Source organism: Aspergillus candidus, assembly GCF_002847045.1.
Source record: "Aspergillus candidus strain CBS 102.13 unplaced genomic scaffold BDW47scaffold_21, whole genome shotgun sequence".
Lineage (NCBI taxonomy): Eukaryota > Fungi > Ascomycota > Eurotiomycetes > Eurotiales > Aspergillaceae > Aspergillus > Aspergillus candidus.
Genome location: NW_020194026.1, coordinates 141351 through 161930, shown reverse-complemented (window position 1 = coordinate 161930; position 20580 = coordinate 141351). Strand labels below are relative to the sequence as shown.

The window sequence follows — 20580 nt, the reverse complement described above, 5'->3', positions numbered from 1 at the left end:
GATCTGCCAAAGCGGGGACGCCACCTAACACTTCAAGAATAAACAGAAAAAGTGATAAAAAAAGTTCTAAAAGCAGATTAGAATACCACGTCATTAGTCAATGGTTAGTAGCAGCAGGCCAAAGACAGACAAGCAAAGTGGGAGGTACGTGGATCCTCGGGCTCTACCGATCTGACCAAACCCCGATGAACGGCCCCCTCACGTCAACGGGTGACATCCCAAGAATTCGTCCAAGCCCAAGCCTAAGCCACAAGCTAGTCGTCGATCTTCGGGTCCGAGAACAGTCAACTCATGTCAATTCAATCAGTCAGTCAGTCAGGTTTAAATCAAACCCTGTAGACTAAGACGATCACCGCCATGTGACAGATAGATCGGAGGGATCGAAGGTGCTCTTCCTATTTGAGGGTCTCCCGTGCATGGATAGATCGGATGCCACGACTGTCAGTGATTTGATTATTATTTCCTAAATATAATAATATAATATTCGACAATAATATATAATCTGGTATGCAGATGCGGCCCGTTGGGCATAAGACCATATGTAGCACATACATATTTAAAAGTGGGTAGGCAAGTCATGATACGCTATGTCATGTCATGTCATGTCATGTCCTGTCATGTATTGATACGTGGAAGTGGATGCAGATCAGCCAATGATTACTGGAAGGGTACTTTCTCCGATAAGATTGTGCCGATTAACACGGAGTGCCGGAGCACCTAGGGTATCATCATGGGAGTTCTTCCAGGTAGTAGTCAGGTACTACGACGGGAGTGGTTAGTGTCAGCAGGGGGGAGAGATCTGATCGCGGTACTCTTTCTTACCTACTGTTCAGTCACCAAATAGTGAATACTACTAGGTAGGTACTTACTATACGCCTATTCTGAAGGGAAAGTGGATTCATGAGTGGATTGAGATGGTACTATCCCTTCGGTGTATACTTTCCTTGTTAGCACTGGGCAATCTAACTAACATCTCGAATTCAACCAAATCCTATAAACAACGAAGATAACTATCAAAATAATGAGTAATAAGGATATACCCAATAAAAACAATTCCACTCCATACCACCCTCCAAAATACACAACAGCAAAAACAACAGCCCAAATGCAAAAACAAAAAAAAAATATAAGAAAGAAAATGACGTGCTAACCCACCCGGCGATCACCAGTCCTGTCCTAAGGTAGTTTACCTCTGTCTGACACCCAACAGCACCTCCCTCCATGCCCCCACAATTAGCCAACAAACACTCACCGGCTCCGTAGACGTTCATCCTGTCCCCGCCTCTTCTTGCCCCTTCCCCACTACCACTAACTAAGCCTAGTGTCACTGGATGACAGCGTCTGAGCATAGCCTGCTAGGCTGTTTCTGACTACAAGAGGCCACTTGCCTATTTCGTTTAATGCGGTGGTACTACCAAGGTACCTACTTGACTGACTTGACTTGCTTAGGCTTGTCATGTGTGTGGTAGATACGAGAGGTTAGGGGTGACTGACTACATACTGGGTTGTATGTATAATGTGCGAGAGATATACGCATAAATGTATTATACACATACACGATCCTTAGAATGTCTTGTCAAAGGATAAAACGGTCGAAGGGAAGACGTAGACAGAAAGAAATTGAAAATTCACGAAAATAAAAAATGAAAATAAAAAATAAAATGACAGCCACAACTAAGGTTAGTTCAGGACCAGGCAGCCGGTTCCATGGATTCTCCCAACTTGGCAGGCAGGAAAGTGTCCGAAACCATGTTTGCCTTGTTTTAGTGTTTTCTCTTGCTTCTGTCGTTCGTTTCTTTCCTATTCTCTTTACAAACCTAATTGACTAGTTGAATGAATTTGCAGAAAGTCAAAATGAAGGAATTCCTGATTGCCATTCTATTTAAACCAGACCAAAATAAGAGAGAAACCAAAAAGGAAAAGAAATCTAGCTTGACATGATCACATCATCCATACTTAGTATACTATACACTCATCGAGATGCTCAATTTCCTGGTAAACAAACCTGTTGGTGCCCAAGAGAGTATAACAAAGGAGATTGACAAAGGAAATTAAAAAAAAGCAAAGAAGAAATCAAATGCGATGAGCGCCAGACCGACGGCTATAAGATGAAAAATAAACACCACGTGACCAAAAAACACCACAAATGCAAGTATTCTCTCTCTGTAGGCTGCCAAAGCCACTGTGGGTGGGAGAGGGTTGTTCTATGAAATCCCTTGCTGAACGGGACGTCTCTAGATCGTGTATCCTATGCAAGGCCGGTAAAATTCGATTAGAAGCGAGAAGGGTATCAAAATGATCTTGGTCGATTGCACTCGACTGGTGGCATCCGAGAAAACGCAAAAACGTCTCGATCCGATATGAGGTCCCGTCAACTCGTGATGTGCGTTGTTCATGGGATGGAAAAATCTAAGGATTGGGCCCCATCCGATGGGGCGACGGCATCGATTCGGGGGAGTTGTGGTCGACGTCGCTGAATGGTGACTGCCGCTGCGAATCAAAATCACTGGCCCCGTTGCGCATCTGGTTGCGCAGCGCCGGCAGCTGGCGTCGTCTAGCATTGATGAACCAGTTGCTAATCTATTTAATGTCAGTATGAGACCTTTCTATGTATGCGAAAAAGAGAAAACCAACCTGACTGATTGTAAGTCCGGTACGCGTCATGAACATCTGCTTGTCCTCCTCGCTGGGGTACGGATGGTCCAGGTGTTCATGGAACCAGGCCCGCAGGATGTCCGTGACGGGCTTGGGCAGGTTCCCCCGTCGGCGTTTGTTTTTGGAGTCGATCGGGTCGCCGAGGATGCCAAAGTTCGAGTGATGGGCTTGCGACAAGGCCTGAGCCGACTGCTCCGAGTCGCTCTGGTAGGACATGGGCGGGTACGGGTATGCCATCTGCCCATGCATCACCGGCGGTCCGCCGTTTGCCATGTACGCATCCGTACTCCGCCTGTCCCCCATGGACCCCGCGTAACCGTGGATGGGGGCGGGACCAGCCCGATAGTCCTGCGCGGAGTACGAGTCGGGTCGCGAGACCGGTCGTACATCGGGGAACGGCGCAGTCGGCGTGATGGCGCCCCGATCAGAGATTGACTGAAGGTCCCGGATCGGGGGCAGGATGGGGCTCGGGCCTCGAGAAGCGAACCGGGGCGTCGAGGTGGCGGGGGGTGTGGGCGCGGGTGCGGGCGCATTTCCGTGCACTCGGGATTGCACCGCCCCGTGACTTCTGGTTGGGGGGGCCACCGAGTAATCACGGGGCGCCTGAACTTCTCCCATGGGCATCTTGGAAGTTGGGCCGTAGGGGCGGGGATCGGTCATCGGATGGGGACCGGAGACATCGTGGCTGGCTGAAGCGGGGCGCTCGCGCGGCGGTTGGCGGGAGGTGAAGTAGGAGGTCGACTCAATTTCGTCGTGGAGGTGAGGAGGGAGCAGCTGCGGAAAAGGTCAGTCTTCCGCGAATTCAGGCAACAACTGGCAATTGGAGCGCCCGCACTTACCTCCCGAAAGGAGGGAAGGGCCTGGCTGTGATCGGCGGGGATCCCGCTCGCATATGAAATGGCCATTTTTCCGTTCCCCTCGCCCAGGTCACGGTACTGGGACATAGACAAAAGTCCTGCGCCGAGCGAAGAACGTAACACGCAGGAAAGAAGACAAAAAGGCTATCCTTCTCTACGTTTGCAAATCGAGAGGCAGAGATGCGACCTGGATCGGCGATTGGAACAACGCAGTACAACCGGCCGGCGGTTCCCACGCAACTGTCAGTCGAAATTGAAAGGTGATCTCGTCAATGGCGGTTGTGTGGTGTAACCATGGAGAATCGTTTAGTGGGAAATCCAGGATGACGATGGCGGCGGTATTATATAGTTCGCGAGGGGGGAGGTAAAGACAATGCGAAGGATCAGGTGGGGACGGAAAGCAGGAAAGAGAGCAATTAATGGAGGAGTATATAGAAATGGGGGAGACCGAGTATTAAAGAAGTAGGAGACGAGAAAGATGGAAAAAAAAAAGAGTAGAGAATTAACAAAGAGAGGATAGAGGGGAGAGTGAAGAAGGAGAGAATCCAGTCAAGTCAATCATTTAAATCTAAGAGGAATAGTTAAGGTTGGATGGAGAAGGTAGTCGTCAAGATCCCGAATGAAGATCGAGGGAGAGAAATGGGCGACAAATCTACTAAAAAGGACAGTGACATTGCCGCACACGATGACGATGGACCAGCTGAACCAAGGTTATGCAAAGTAAGGAGGAAGGCAGCTCAACAATTGGATCTGGGCTGGGTGGACCAAGATCTCTTTCTCTTCCTAGGTTCGGGGTTCAGACAATTAATTCTTTTCCTTTTCTTTTTCTTTTACCTTTGAGTTTGATTTATTTAATTCATTTTCCTTACCTTTCTTTTTCTTCCTTTTTCTTTTTCTTTTTCTTTTCTGATTTTATTTTATTTTTATTCTATTTCCTGATTACAATAATTTTCACTTTCCCCTTCATCTTTCCTTTTCTTTCCTTACCTTTTCCATTTCTGCGGTTTATTTGTTTTATTTTCCCGATGATCGCCCTTTTAATTTTCAACCTTGTCATTAATCATGCTTGTTCGGTATTGTGTAATTTTCCCTTCTGACCCTGCCCTTTCTTGGGGCGAAACCACCAAAAAGGGAACCACAATTAACATTACATTTCATTTATTTACTAATTTAATATGTATTTTCTCTGTCCAGAAAAACAATAATAGTCTGATTTGAGAAGATTTAAATGAATGTCATTGAATGATCTTCATTTTGACCAACTATGGTTTCTAGTGTAAAGATCAAAAAGACAGCTATATGAAAACAAAACAACAAAGCAGATCATGGAATAGAAAATAGCAAAAAAGAAGAAAACATAGAAAACTGAAGAATACACATTGAATCAGCGCCGAGGAAAAGGAGTTAGCAGCCATCTCCCCAAGTCGGTTGACCCAAAAGGCCAAGGCGGCGCCCATGGAGAGAACAGGGGGGGAGATGTGGTTTCCCAGAACCCGACGATCGTGGGTGGGTGTGGATCCAGTAGCCACAAACTAGGTACGGAGGACCGCCGAGTCTGCCACTCCGAATCTGGTTGATTGTTCTCCTTGGGAATTTCCGTTTTGATGGACGTTGTTGCTATTGTTTATGTATATACAGATGTTGACTATTATTGTTGCATTGTGCTGAAGATAGTGTGTTGTCATGTACGGAGTACTGTTATTGTGATGGTTGTTATGTTAATGCCTACCTTACCTAGTGGTGATGATTATTACCTAGTACCTATTATCCCATTACCAAGGCTGTGACAGCGGAGGGGCTAGAAGAAAGTGTGAGGTGGGGGTTCGACGTCCTCCCCTGCGAGACAAAAATTTATGAACCAAAGAAAACAAATACAACAATTGAAAGTCCAAAAAAAAAAAAAAAAATAACAAAAATAACAAGAGTAGAATAAAAAGGAAATTCAAAATAAATGAAAAACTACCATGTCAAAGAGGAAATAAACTTTTCTGATTTGGCAAGAAATCGCATTTACCCACCATGATCCTCCCTCCCCCCGAGCCATTCCTCCTCCGAGGCCTCCGTCCATCGCCCGGTCCTCCCTCTTAAGGTTGGCTTGACAGATGGTGCCAAGGGATCGGGGAGGGTGATGATTTTCCCAGCTTGGGCCCGCGAGAACAGAACAGGCATGGCCACCTGTCTTGGACCTAGGAGTGGCTCCGGCTATGGAGTAGATGATTGGAAAATCCCTCTGCGCCTGGGTGTCATTGATAGAAGTTAACTAGGCAGTGACACTGCCAATCAGCCTCCTCTTCCTGTCGGCCTGGCTGGCTGGATGGCTGTGTTTTAATCAAATCATGCTGTGCTGTGCTAGGCATAACTGGCAGTGGGACACTTTAGCAGCCTGATGATCCTAACAAGTCATGAACCATCATGTCTTGGCTGTCATCTTGATGCCTGTCATAACTAACCATATTTACACAACTCCTTGTTGATAAATTGAATTTACTTAATTTATCAATTCATAAATTGATTAATTTATTTATGTAATACCACTTCCAAAGCAATATCCTAGTCTATTCTCTACTATCCAATGTCGACGCACGTTCAGAGAACCCAACCGAATATTACACCCTTCCTATCCAACAACTAGTCTCAATAGTAGGAACCTAAACCCTGAAATTGCTGAGGCCACGAACACGAAGACGAAGTAGCATAGCGTAATGTTTGAGTTTCGACGATGCCTAACTAACCAGCCCACATCTTAGTTCTCACTAAGATAAGCCGACTAACCTAGTAGTCCAAGAGGGGCTCGCACTAAGACACGCTCCGAGGCAAAACGCCGCTGAAACCCAGCGATATCAATTGACTAATACGAGTGGCAGGATTTCGAAACATCGGGCCAGATATACTATACATGGTACTACTACCATATACGTACCGTAATTGAACCCGCACGGACTGGACTGCCTCAGAGAAGGTAGGGGGGGCGAAGGATTGATGGGAACACCCGCAGGTAGCTAAGTCGATTTTATCGATAAGGTACTGTTACACCCAGCCATGAGTTCACACTCGGCATGTGGTAATAAATCGCTCACTCTTATAAGGGGGGGGCAGGGCATCTTGGGTTTAGAGTAGTATGTGGCTAGTCCTGGGTGGCGGATACCAATCCTACTTACCCTTTTCTATCCACCTGTCGCTGATTCTGGATAACGCATTACTCGTCAAGCCACCCTCACACCCGCACAACGAAGAAGAAGAAGAAAAAGAAGAAAAAAAATAAAGGAGGAGTCAAAGAAAGCTGCTGCTTTCAAAAATCCGCAAAGTGGGGTGTGCCTGAGTCAAAAAACTCGCGGAAAAGGCTTCCCTCACTCCCGTTTGCCCCCTTCCCCGGAATGCACAACGATCGAGGAAGGTACTTACTACCTACTTAGGAAGGAACTGAGTAGCTACTAGCAAATAGGACCAGATGGATTGAAAAGGCAACCGCCGAGTGGGAACGGCCTTTTGGGTAACACCACATACCTAATCTAACCACACACCCCTGCAACGTGAAACTGGAGGACGACCAAACTGGGTATACCGCCACGGCAGTGGGAGGCAATGGGGGCTGCATGTATGGAATCATGGATGCATGTGCAATAGCACAGCACAGCGCCGCAGGAGTAAGGAAGCAGCTCTTTCTGGCCTGAGGAACAGTCCAGTTGCCATGTCTAAACCCAAGGGGGCTTAGGAGGGCGCCCGGCCGAAAGGGGAGGGAGGGGAGAGGTACTCGGAATTTGTCATCCTGAATAATCCGTTGCATTGGTTAGTTTTCAACCGCGTGGTACCTACTTGTTCGTATTCGCAGTCTACTGCATCCATGGTAGTGTTTTGGGGAGGGTGGGATCCGAGTATTAAGAATAAATGAATGAATAAAGAAATAAATAAAGGATGAGACAACATAAGTGAACAATAAAGGGAACAGTCCAACTATCATTAAAATGACCCTTGCTGGTGTCAAAAGAACGCGGAGAGTAACCGCTCGCCGCTAGGTGGCTGATAACTCGAACCATAGTTTGTCCTGCCACAGCGGTATCGAATCGCTGGTATTTAATGGTATTGGGGTGTAATCTGCTAAGCCTTGAAAAAAAGATACTTGTTGCCTGACGAGGTATCAATGTATAGTACCAGCGGCCTAGCGCGAAATACCTTGTATTTCTGTGAAATTACGGGATGAGAACGTAGGGGCCGTGCGGGTATACAAACCCTGACAGATACTAGGTCAGCAGAAACCACGAGACCCGCTTTTCTCCCGCTGCAAGGTGATGGATCAGGGAACAGTTCAAGAGGTTCAATGTTTCTGTCTCAGGCTGTGATCATAATCGATCGCTCAGAAGATGCTTGGGTTCCGATCATGATAAGGTTTGCGTAGAAGCTACCTCGAAGTCGAGAAGAATCGTCACAAGTGACCACATAATAATTAATATAATAATAATGATTGAAGAAAACTCAAAGATCGAGATGGATGACAGACGGATGACAGGAAACCAGCCCACAGTTGTTTCGTCTTGGGGATGACCCAAGGACAAGGAAGCTCCATGAGCCCCACCCCGTCATCTACGGCAGGCGAACGCCGTCTTCCGTCATCATGCATGTTGTGTGGTTATTTTCCAGACCTGGTACTCGGTCCCAAGGAAGTTTGTCATTTCATTTCTCCTTTTTTCTCTTTATTTCTTTTTTTCTAATAGAGAAAACGTTAGGTGTCATCATCTCGACCAACCGCCAATAATTCGACATATCCCTAGATTCAAACATAAAAATAAAACAAAAGCCACTGCCAGATCCCTTGATTGCGGCATCCGACATTACCACCCATGCATGGTATGTAAAACCCTCCAGCGTGGTCCGACGCTGATCAAGGAACCATACTCCGCTCCTGACAGCTCGACCTCATTGGTCGGGTCTGCCTGCACCATGCAAGATCCGTCGCCCCGTGCATATGACATCTCAGTTTGTCGAGTAGTACATGTGGTAGCACAAATTACTGCATACATTGTCGGCATTGCGGATGAAGTGGCCGTTCACGTGACCCGTGCGGCTGGTCTGGTCTCCGATGGGATGGGGTGGTCGGAGTTGGACGACGGCAGATGGGCTTTCCAAAGATGGCCAGGAACCCCAATGATTTTTCCTTTCCCCACTCGCCTCGTACAGGCGTGGTGGAGAAGGACTGGGAGTTGGGACGCCACTGAGGGTGCCAGTATGGGTCTAAAGTTTGCGCGGGCTCATCGAATGGTCCGTGGCGTTCTGGAAAACAAAGAGTTTGAAAGACCACATGCCCTCCATGAGGTGACGGACTCGGGAGAAACCATGGTTGGAGATCCAATAGTTTTCAGAGAAAGACTATTTGGACGGCTAGTTTGGAAAGGATGGAGTTTGTAAAATTCAAAATCTCTAATTTGGGTCTCTGGGGTTCTGAAATTGTCGGTAATCAAAACGGTACCAAACAATGAAGTCACGTGATCATATGCTGATCCTCCGTCTGCGTCTCAGTCCGCCAGGCATCATTCATATGATTACGATGTACATACAATATTCGAAGCTCCTCCAAGTGTCCTGAGGATGAAATACCATGGAAATGGCCTATAACCGCACGTTTATCATATTTCACAAACAGTGCCACGAGAAGATAGCCGGCCCAGTGGAGCGCTGCAAAGGAGATGATGGGCTGAGTAGTCACCCGGACAAGTCCCAGCAAACTAAGGTGAGGACCATTCTAGCGTTTCCTGATGGGCCTCTCACGAGTTCGTTCCCGGGATCCACTTATGGACCGATCGGAAAAGCACCTCTCCAATTTTCCCGAGTCATTGGTTCACCGCCCGATTGTTCAGTCTGCTAGTAACTTTTCTTTTGGCCTGTCCCGCCCGGCACTTGTCACTGTCACTGTCACGTCAATCTGAAGGCTGAGCCTCTGATCCGTCACTTCTGTCGGATCTTAATGTGGCCCAGGGAGTTCCAGCTCCACATGGGCGATTGTCCTTGGATCAAGTATGGTTGGGGCGCTGATCCCAGCTATTTACTCAATTGACGGGAGACACTGGTGGTGTTCGGTATTGTCGTCAAGCGGTCAGATCCACCCCTTGCAATCTGTGCTTGGGGCTAGGGGCAAAATCGATTGACAGACCCGATCAACTCCTTCAGCGCGATGAGACAAGATAGATATGCTTAAGTTCATCCTCTACTTCTCCGACCGCATACTTTCGAATCTGTCCGCAGTCCTACCCATCCACCGGGATGGGTTCTTCAGCCGGGACACGTCCGACGCCTCTCCGCGTTTACGGATGTGGAGAGTGTACCAATGAAATCCCACCCCGTATGGCATCCTGATTCGGGTTAGCCAGGGTTAGACAGATTAAGCAATCACCCCTACCGAGCCATTGCAGCAGAGATCTCGGGACGCCGCAGGGGGGTGTTCAGCGAACACCAAATTTCCGGCGTCTTCTCACCAAAGGGAACCGTCCACCATATGTAGGGAACAAAGGGTAGGTAGTTTTACCGTGCCGGATGAGGAAATAGCCTGGTAGGGTTTGAGGGTGGCAAATTATCGTATGGGTCACGCCAGTCCAAGCCGAACAACCCCGTTTTCAGGCCATGATCCAAATCGAAGCCGTAGCCTCGTGGCCTGTTAGTGGATCTCGTTCCGTCTGCTGACCATGGATTGTTTATAACCCATCCCCGCTCTCTTACTCTTATTCTTCTGTATTGCTGTTATCCTTTCTGGTTTGTATTGTATTGCATAGTATTGAAATTTACGCTATCTTCCTTGCTTTTTTCTTTTTTCCTCCCCACCCACTTGTTCCATACTCACGGATCGTCTGTCATTTCTTTGCGAGACAAGTCAGCGAAGTCCCCTCAACGGGAGTGGATGGACGCCTCATCCACTATCTCAAGTGGGTCCGAGTAGTGTCCCTCTTGGAGTCGAGCTGGGTTCCCTTCTCCTGACAGGTCGCCGCCACCTCGGAGGGGGCATGCAGCCGAAATTCCCCTGGTAGTCGCCTTACATACATGGCAAGTGTGGGCCGAGCCCTCCCCTTTCTGATCCCCCCCCCACTCATCAGTCCTTCAGATCCCAGGGATAGATCGTGCAGACACTGGCGGTTATGCCAGATCTCGCAGACGGGAGCGATCTCTGGTCGCCCCTCCGTCCGCTTTTCAGAGACGAGAGGTTCGTCGGATGGCATTTTCGATGCATCGTGTCCCCAACCAGAATTCTTTCCCGTACACCCCCGCCACTTCAGCTATGCTGATCTTCCCGATCCCAATGCCAACGGAATTTAGATGCATCATTAGATCAGTGCAACCGTGGTTTGGTATTTTCCCAGTATCTGAACCATTCCCGCCCCCCTCCAGCCAGAATCACCGAGTCAGCGGTCAAGTAACTATTGACGAGGCTAAGTTGACTAACTCGTCGTTCGCCGCTGGGCATTTGTCATTGTTTTCGTCCCGCGGCCGTATCACCGTCCACAACTGATGGTGGCTGACGAGTTAGTCAGGAGTGTCCCCTGCTCCAATGGCGGCCATCCCGGCCGATATTAATTACCCTGACTCAGTCCGTCCCTAGCACTCTCAACTAGACAAAGCATTGATCCATGGAACACCACGGGGCTGAAGTTCCATCGTGTGGAATTTTCCCGAGGTCTCTCTACCTCGACCTCTACCTCGACGATTAATTTTGGCCTTCAGCTGGACCGAATCGTCTTAGGACCCATCCTCTACTCGTAGACCGAGGATCAGCCCCGCCCAATCTCTTCTAGAACATCTTGTATACTCCCTCGGTCAGGTGGTCTCAATCTTACCGATTCGCAAGGCATGACTAATATACTGATGCCACAGGACGGCGGTCAAACAGCACAACAGTGACAACAATGACAACGACAGCATCACCTGCACTCCTAACATTACAGCTTGCTACCGACGCTTCCTGCAAACGCACGATCAACTGATTCACTTCGATCCCCACAGCACTTCATCCCAAGACACCATTACCAGATGACGTCCGTCCGTTCTTCGGCCGAGGAGACATATCGCCTCCCCCCACCCACATAATATCATACGATATGTCCCCTTCCTTACGCGTCCCATCGACCAGTGGCGTCTACCGTATGCATACCGACAATATCCACCCCACTTTCGACCGCACCGAATTGGGCCTCGGGAACCCTCCCTTGATTCGCTCGGGATTACACCGGTGCGGAAAAGCTACTGTTCCATGCGCGACTGAACCAGAATGGCGGGTCCAAGGGGGGTTTGCGTTGAGTGTGGGTTTGCGTCAGCACCAGCCACAGGTTGTATTGTTTTGCTTTCGTCCCTTGTTTGTGGGGCGGTAGGGCCTCCTAGCTTTGGTTTTCCGCTTATAGTACATACATAGTTTGGGTAGATGGTTTGTTGCTAGTCTTGCGGTGATCTTGCTGCTTTGAGGGTATGTGCTGTTGAGTTCGGGATTTGGACGGGTTGTGGTGATGTTGCCGCTGCTGCTGCTACACCTGCGGGAGAACGGATGCTCCGTTGGCTGGGATTTGTATTTCCCAAAAGCGGCACACCACTCTTGAGAAGCGGTGTCGATGGAGACGACATGGGTCTAGAATGGACGATATGAAGAAGATCATTCTTGACTCGTATACGACGAGCCTTGCGTAGCAATCGCTCTATATAGATTGACATTGATCGACACTCGAACCTCATCCAACAATAAACCGTAGCCCGTGGCTCAATCCCTCGAGCGTGTGCGCTTAGGTGATCTGCGGTGGCGAGTAGGCCAGATTGCACCGTAAAAGGGAGATTGCATGTTTAATGGTGGTGCCCGGGTCCTGCAGGGAATGTTGTTGTTGCGGTCTGGAGATGCAGAGGCAACCAGCAATGCTGAGATCTCACCGGTCTGGATCTGGAATGCGTTGTTATGATGAATATGGACGACGCTTAATTATCAGGCGTGCCATCTTATGTTCTTGTACCTGAGTTAGCTAGGTCGGTGTTTATGTGAAAGGCATTGGAAAGGTTTGTTTATGATTAGTCGGGGTGTTTATTCTGTTTCCCTTGCGATTATTATTCTCGGGGTCATAGTCTATTGTGGACCATGCTAGTCCAGGCACGCCCGGTGGGTATCTGTCCTTCTTCCACCGTAAAATTGGGTTTGGCTCTTCTACCTCGGTATATTCTAACCCTGAAGCTGGCGTCTTCTACTGGCCACATCCGCCACTCTCCTGGGTTGGTTTTGTAGCTATCCCCATGCTAGAATTGGATTTGAACAGCGGCTAGCGCGGCTTCCGTGATCTGATTTATATGCAGCATATATTTACAGCAGAGGAATATGTATGTGTGAATAACACGATGCAAATAACAGATCGCAATAGCTATCTGCTTTGAACAATAAAAAAGCTACGAGTGTGGTAGGGGGGGTAGAGGAGGACGTATGCTAGGGACAAAGGAAAGAAAACCTCCCTTTCGGTTGATATCAAAGTAGATGAACAGTAAGGATCATGCAATGGTAAACACAAAACTAAAATATTTCCTCTCCTTAAAGCAGTTCCTAGGTCATGAGATAGTCAGGCAGGGGCCAGAAATAGGCCAAGAAGCTCATCGACTTTATATCACTGGCTGTATTGTGAGTGATACCCAAGTCAACAAAGCGCAAATGTCAGTATGCGCTCATAACTACTGACCAATCAGCATTTCAGTTCAATAATCATATCTTGAATGTAGATAGAAGTTATTATACTTATGTATATCTTGACATTCCCCTGATGAAAAGCAAAGATTGGATATAATGTGTGTTCATTGAACTTTGATAGGTCCACATGACAAACATGGTTTGTTTTTTATAATTCATTATTTTCGCCATGCCTTCGCTAATAACCATTTATTATCTCCCAATTCATTCATCTAATTTCGAGAAATAGAATGGTCTTTTGAATTATATTCAATCTCATTGCACACCTCCCGAGCCATTATGAAGCCAATAGGAAGTGGACATGTGCACGAGTTTTGCATGCTTACCAGGACCTGGTTTTTTAACTAACCAAAAGGGATGACTAATTTGAGAGGTTCTTCTCAAGACAATGCTCAGGTGGATTATATGCACAGTAGACAGGTTAGACGCGATATACCTAATATGGGTGGCAATTCGACTTAGACCCCAATTCCATCCAGGAGGAAAAAGGACCGATGCCACGAGAAGTCATATCCTTGATCCTTGATGCCCAGAAAAGATCTAATTCATTTCGAGCCAAGAAAAGCTTCGTGCATGCTTAAACCAACAAAAGCACTCAGTCGTTACTGTTAGGATATTCAAGACGCCAAGGTAGTCAGCAGAACTACTGGAAATAATGACTTATCGTGTCAGTTCCTGGATCTTGATGCACACTAGTAGATCTTAGATCTGATTCATGATGATTGATTTGATCTTGCTTACTTGGACTCCGCTGACGCAGGTCTCGTATCGTGGCAGGGCTATTTATAATACTGCATGATATGAAATGGCATTACATGGCTGGAGACACGATGACAGCTACACTGTACAAATCCGACTACTGCTTGTGGTGAGAATATAATTTGTCACACGTATCTAGCTGATTGATACACCTGTTGGATCTTTTGGTAATGCTACAGCAGAGGCTGTAAATCCTGGATTCTGTGATACTGCAGATAGCGCTGGTAGAATGGACTAAATGCCAGAGATGCATGGACTTGTATGAAGCGCTAGATGGTCCATAGTTGAGTTTCATTTTGCTTTACTATGTTTCCACGTACTCGGTAGTTTGCGGAGTATATTATGAAGTCCTAAATAACATCTCTATATAAATTTAAGATGTATTACTTTCTACTGTGAACAGCAGTCAACCCAATCCGTAAATTGTGTTGACTACGAGCAATATCTCTTGATACATATCTTATGGATCCCATTCTGCAACTCTAAACTTTTCCTATCAAAACTTGTCTGGATGCATTATGTTTCTTATAATTTTCCCCTTAACTATCGGCCTCATCAGCCCTCTGCCAAGATTCTATTTTTTGGTTATGGCACATGGTCTCCTTGATCAAATATTTTTCGCCGTCTACCTGTACTTGGGATATATGTGTGAGAACAAAGCGATGTGAATTGTATCAATATGAGTTTATCAAGAATTGTGTATTTTTGAAAACTCCCACAAAGCTATTGAAACTATCTTTTAGTTATCAGACCGTGTGTCTAAAATTGCGTCAGTCTGTACAATGATATATGAATAAGTCATCCATTCACTATTGTCGACACACTTTGATGATTTTAACAGGCTGTTATTAGGATTATATCACCAATTTGTTCATTGAAGAGTCTGGGATAGCAACCTAACTACTGTTATCAGTACAGATGTTCACCTCTTAAGAGCCACCTCAACGTACTCGGTGGTTCTGGGGGCTTTGACAAATGGGAAAAAACTATATATACTACATAGTGTCTAGCTTTTAGAACGCATATGCATCCTCTATTCGCATGGGAAATGTGACATTATCTATCATCAGCGCGGTTGCTATTCAAATAATTCACTAAAGTTACTTTCCTGAGGCTTGCAAGCAAAACATATGTGGCTAGGGTGCTTCAGGTGCGTTATATCACTATATTTCTACCCCAAATTCTTTTATATAGCAAGTCAATGAACTTGGGACTGTTGATCTATGCGTACAGGGCTGCTGTCGTGGGGGAGAAATAGTACCATTTATAGAACGCCTAGGCGATGTATATCGGTAGGGATTTGTTGTGCGGACGAGCCGTCTCAGCCTGTGCTAGCCTTGATGAAGAGGCCAGTAGTGGTTAAGATCTTCAGGGTCAGATACTGGTTGGGATCTGAGGCAGATATGAGCCCAGAGCTAGAATTAATACATTGTTTAATGCTATACACAGACATGAATTGATTTCCTTTATCCTACTATAAAATTGGGATGTATCATTGTATCTATACTGGCTGATACTGGCCACTGTAGTGAGTTGTAGATAGCCATGTAATTATTGAGAAAGTCATTACATACTTCTTACTTCTTACCATATAATCTTAATCTTTGAAGCCCTATCCCATATCACTAGGATTTATTTCAACACATCAGCAATGATGAGTATGATTTAAGAAGAGCATTATGACCTTTGATTTGGGAGTACATGTCAATTTACCCTCCCCCACTGAATAATACATGGTAGACTTGTTCAATAGTCGAAAATGGCGGATATTTCCGTGCACGAGCCTTACGTAGCAATCGCTCTATGTAGTAGATTGACAATGATTGGCAATAATTGACGTTGATGGATACTTGCATCTCATCCAACAATAAACTCCTGTAGGCCATGGCTTGATCCCTCGAGCATGTGCGCTATTGGTTAATTTTATAACAGTGATTTCGATATTATCAAGTGATAAAAATAGAATTGGCCCCTAGGATAGCAACCAAATATTATACCAGCCACCTTGCAGGTGCTTATAGTTAAAACTATCAAAAAGTGTTTGTCATAGTAAATCTACGCGTCTTTTTAACAAACGTGCCCATGGAGCCCCCGCAACAGGCCGTGTGACCAAGCAAAATTGATGACAGAGGTATGTGTAGCGCCTTGGTGGAGAGTACCAAGAGAAACCAGGCCAGGACAAACCGTTTGCGCGTGACAAACCAACACGTTGATGATCACAGCCATGCTTGATGCATGAGTTATTCTAGTGTCAACAAACAAATAGACTCGAATTGCCATAGCGTTTGGGAATTTTCCAGAAGATCACACAAAGCGGCTATTGACCAACAGACACAGCCTGGGATTCAAGACGGAACCGCATGCTGTTTGCTTAGTCTGCAGCCTTGTCACCCGGCCTCTCATCGGCCTGGGAAAAGCGCCAACTTCTCTCTTCAAGTCTGCGTGGAAAATTCGCTGCGAGTCATCTCGAGAATCCCACGATATTCGGTACTCATGTCGATGACGAGGGGGCGGCTCGGGGCTTGCGCCCGATGATTTAGAGGTCTGCGCACCCAATAGGGAATGGCGTCAGCTTAGATTATATGGACAAGGAAACTCCGGGATGACTGTAATAGACCTAGTCATGGGAGCGTTGCCATCCAGTGCTTGTCGTATGGGGCGGCGCCATGGTGATGCAGTGGTGGGACAATGACCACCTCGTTGGGGCACCGGGACTGCAGCCACCCTCCTCTAACTGGAGGTCCAAGCCCCTGGGCGGCTGGAGCCAAGATGGACGGCTTGAACTCCGCAGGAGCTGACTGGGGTGTCTAATGTCGCGGCTCGATGGATGTGGTTGCAACGAACTTTATTGTGAAATTTCGGCTCGCCACTGAATTGTGTCTTTGTCGGATGGCTGACCAGTGTGGCTTTTCTGGACCATCGGGTGAATTTCCCATGTTCCTAGTTAGGGTTGCCCGGATCTTGTGGTCGGGCCAAGTCGCCCGCGGAGGTAACTGTCTCATACTAGTATGAAAATTTGACTCATGATCAGGCTCCAGACAATTCACCTTTGACAAGTACGGGCCTAAATCAGGATTGCCTATGGGAAAATTCCATGCTGGCTCGTGAATTAGCGAGATGACTCCACGTGGGGCTATCCCCAACTTGGAGTCCAGCCCCGTAACTCCCCAATCAGAGGCGACGGGCATCGAACCCCCGCCATTGCGATCTGGTCATCATTCTGGGGTTCTCCATCGTGGAATCAATTTTGGGCCTGTCCATGATTTCATGACTGCTCGGTCTATATTCCGACTTTTGTCCCGAAACCTAGCCACACGCTTTTCTCTGCGTAGGTCTGTCCGATTCGTGCCTGTTCGTTTTTAAGGCTTTTTGGTCCCCCGCCACATCCGAAGGAACTCCTACCCTGTCCGGATCGTGACACCTTCTCTCTCCAGATTCAGTTAGCTGAAGTCGCGTCGGAAATTATTTTCTTTGGGTTGGACTCTCGTGCCGAGAACGACTAGGGAAAAGGGAAATCCAGTCTGCTATGGGAACGAGCGTTTTAGTGTTGTTTTTCTCGGGCTCGTGAGGCACGCCTAGATTTCGCCGAGAGCCCGCCCAGATCTTTAGTCTCGCCAGTAAGCCCTAAAGTCAGCCATGCAGACGAGGATTCAGAAAATGGCCTGTCATCCCCGCCAAGGAATCTCATGGCACCGCCAAGTGTTTCGGCCGCCATCAGGACCGGGGTGGTTGATAATATCCAACCAGGCACTCAGGCCGTGGTCCAGTTACATCCGGCGCAGCAAGCCACATCCAAATATCAGTCCAGCCAAACATCCCCGGACCCCAAGCCCCGCTGGACATGTTGCTTCTCACTTCGTATCTTGGCCGCCGCCGTTCGCTCGAGGACCCCTGCACGTTCGGATTACCACATTGATCCATCCGGGCGCGGCGAAGGTACAAAGCGCTATATAACCCTTGGTCGCTATCCCCAGCTTTCCCCCGTCTGCGCCAAGGTTCGATCACCGTTGCTTTCCTACGCTATTGCTGTGTTCCGCCCATCATGTTTGGGATTCCCAAGTATTTTGGCTGGAGAGGCCGAGCCCTCAACTTGGCTATCAGTTCCCTGGGTAGTCTTGATTTCCTGTGAGTGGCTATACCCGCATACGAGACCGAGGTCTGTCTGGTAATTAACACGAGAAAACCCAGCCTTTTCGGATACGATCAAGGCATCACTGGGGGCCTTCTCGACCTGCCGTCCTTCATCAAGTATTTCCCCAGTATCAATGATAAAGATCCCGCTATCCAGGATCTTCCCGCCGTCAAATCGCAACGCGCAACAAACCAAGGCATTGCGGTAGCCTCGTACAACTTGGGATGTTTTCTTGGATCGATCATCACCATCTTCGTAGGCAACCCGCTAGGCCGTCGCAAGACGATCTTCATCGGGTGTGTCACTATGGCCACCGGGGCTATCCTGCAGTGTACCGCATTTGACCTACCGCATTTCATCGTCGGCAGAATCGTTACTGGTGTCGGCAACGGTATGAACACGAGTACTGTTCCAACATGGCAATCGGAATCGTCCAAGGCCCACGATCGCGGCAAGATGGTCATGATCGAGGGTATGCTGATCACAGCCGGCATTACTCTCAGTTACTGGATTAACTTTGGTGGGTTGAAATCTCTGTCGCGATGCAAACGTGGTCTGCATGCTGATTACCAATGGGAATATAGCATTTGCGCATATCGGCCACCTGGAGGTTGCATGGCGGTTCCCGCTGGCCTTCCAGATCATCTTCGCGGTCGTCATCGTCTGCTCCATTCTCAACCTGCCCGAGTCTCCGCGCTGGCTTGTCATGCAAGGTCGCAATGAAGAGGCGATGGAGATCCTTGCTGCCCTATCCGATACGTCGGTCGATGATCCGCTGATCTTGACCGAGTTGAACGCTATTCGGGAGACGGTTGTGGAAATGAACAAAGGCTCTTACCGCAGTCTGTTCGATATGAGCGAGTATCGTGAATTCCATCGCGTCGCGCTCGCCTACATCAACCAGATGTTCCAGCAGATTTCCGGGATCAATTTGATCACTTACTATGTACGTGCTTGCGGAACGCAGAGGTCTATCTCAGCCCAAGACTAATGAAATTGATTAGGCACCAGTTCTGTACAAAGGTATTGGCCTGGGTAAGGGTCATCAGCCCAAGTTACTGGCTGCGTGCAACGGCACCGAGTACCTCATGGCGGCATTCATTCCCATCTTCATCATTGAGAGAGTCGGACGTCGTCCGCTGATGCTTTTCGGGGTACGTCACCATAACCATTGTTAAGGCTTGAAGGGATGTCGTGGCTAACGAAATATTACCAGGCTGCTGGCATGTCCTTGTCGATGGCTGTCCTCGCCGGTACCAACTATCGATTGACCCACCTTAAAGACACGCAGGCTGGTATTGGCCAGGCTGTGTTCCTGTTCGTCTTCAACACTTTCTTCGCCATCGGCTGGTTGGGAATGACGTGGCTGTACCCTGCTGAGATTGTGCCACTGCGAATCCGTGCTCCGACTAACGCCCTCTCCACGAGGTATGCCATAAAGCTTTCACTGATGAAAACATAACCCAGAGTTAACACTGACCAACCTTTTATCTAGTGCCAACTGGATCTTCAACTTCATGGTCGTCATGATCACCCCTGTTGCATTCGCGAACATCGGATATCAGACCTACATTATCTTCGCTGTCATGTGAGCGATTTTCCCTAACCCTCAAACCTAGCCCTAATTAACACCAACTAGCAACGCCTTCATCTTCCCTGTCGTGTATTTCTTCTTCCCCGAAACCCGCTACCGCTCCCTCGAGGAAATGGACAACATCTTCAAGAAGAGCACAAGCATCTTCGACGCCGCGAAAATCTCCCTCAAGGAGCCCTACCACTACGACAAGCACGGCAACCTCAAGCCCGAGTACCTCGAGGAGGCCCTCCGGCGCACGAGCGTCACCGTCCACGTCGACCAAACCAAGCTGGAGAGCGACGAGAGTGCCAATGAGGTTAAGGCTTGAGATGTACTAGTTAGGACCGGACCAACATTTCGTGTGTTTTGTGTCGACTGTATAACTTTTTTGCATCTACCCTATACCCTATACCCTGCGCGGAGGTGTAATCTGTCACGGACTGTTGACTTGCTGAACATTTACTTATCCTTTTCTTTCATTCGTGTCTATCCCTTCTGTCACTAATTGGATTTTTTTCCCCTTCGTCTGTATCTAGATGCAGTGATATTTTGATACCATTTTTTGTGTTGATGTTGAGGTTCTAGACAAACTTCAATCTATCCAGTTTTAGAAGACTGAAATAACTTGTCAAGGCATATTACATACATAAGAATAGGCCGAAAGGAGTCATCCAATTTCTACGCGCGTTAGAGAAAAGCTTACTACATGCAAGGGGTGCTCTCGCAACTCGACCACCCAATTAACACACACAGGGACCGTAGAGCAAACAAAGAGAAAATCTAGAGCACTAACAGTTCGTCTCAATGTGACAAACAGATTAATCCCCGACAACCACCCACTAACGACACCCTAGGAGTGGTTGGTCCAGGTTAGCGCTAATTAAATGTACTTCGCTTATACGGTTAAGGCCGTCTG

The 20580-nt window shown here is 47.7% G+C and overlaps 2 protein-coding genes across 2 annotated transcripts; one reads left to right on the top strand and one right to left on the bottom strand.

Annotated features, from left to right (window-relative positions):
- Nucleotides 1-1824: 1824 nt before the first annotated feature.
- Nucleotides 1825-4137, bottom strand: BDW47DRAFT_105459 (homeobox domain-containing protein). The gene is made up of 3 exons (XM_024812576.1): nt 3495-4137; nt 2635-3429; nt 1825-2580 (listed from the first exon to the last, which is right to left on the bottom strand). The coding sequence occupies exons 1-3, from the start codon at nt 3597-3599 to the stop codon at nt 2410-2412; spliced, it is 1071 nt and encodes a 356-aa protein (XP_024672200.1). The 5' UTR covers nt 3600-4137; the 3' UTR covers nt 1825-2409.
- Nucleotides 4138-17955: 13818 nt separating this feature from the next.
- On the top strand, nt 17956-20314 carry BDW47DRAFT_105447 (sugar porter family MFS transporter). Its single transcript, XM_024812575.1, has 7 exons — nt 17956-18081; nt 18145-18608; nt 18673-19034; nt 19093-19242; nt 19305-19516; nt 19584-19676; nt 19728-20314. The coding sequence occupies exons 1-7, from the start codon at nt 17999-18001 to the stop codon at nt 19990-19992; spliced, it is 1629 nt and encodes a 542-aa protein (XP_024672199.1). The 5' UTR covers nt 17956-17998; the 3' UTR covers nt 19993-20314.
- Nucleotides 20315-20580: the final 266 nt, after the last annotated feature.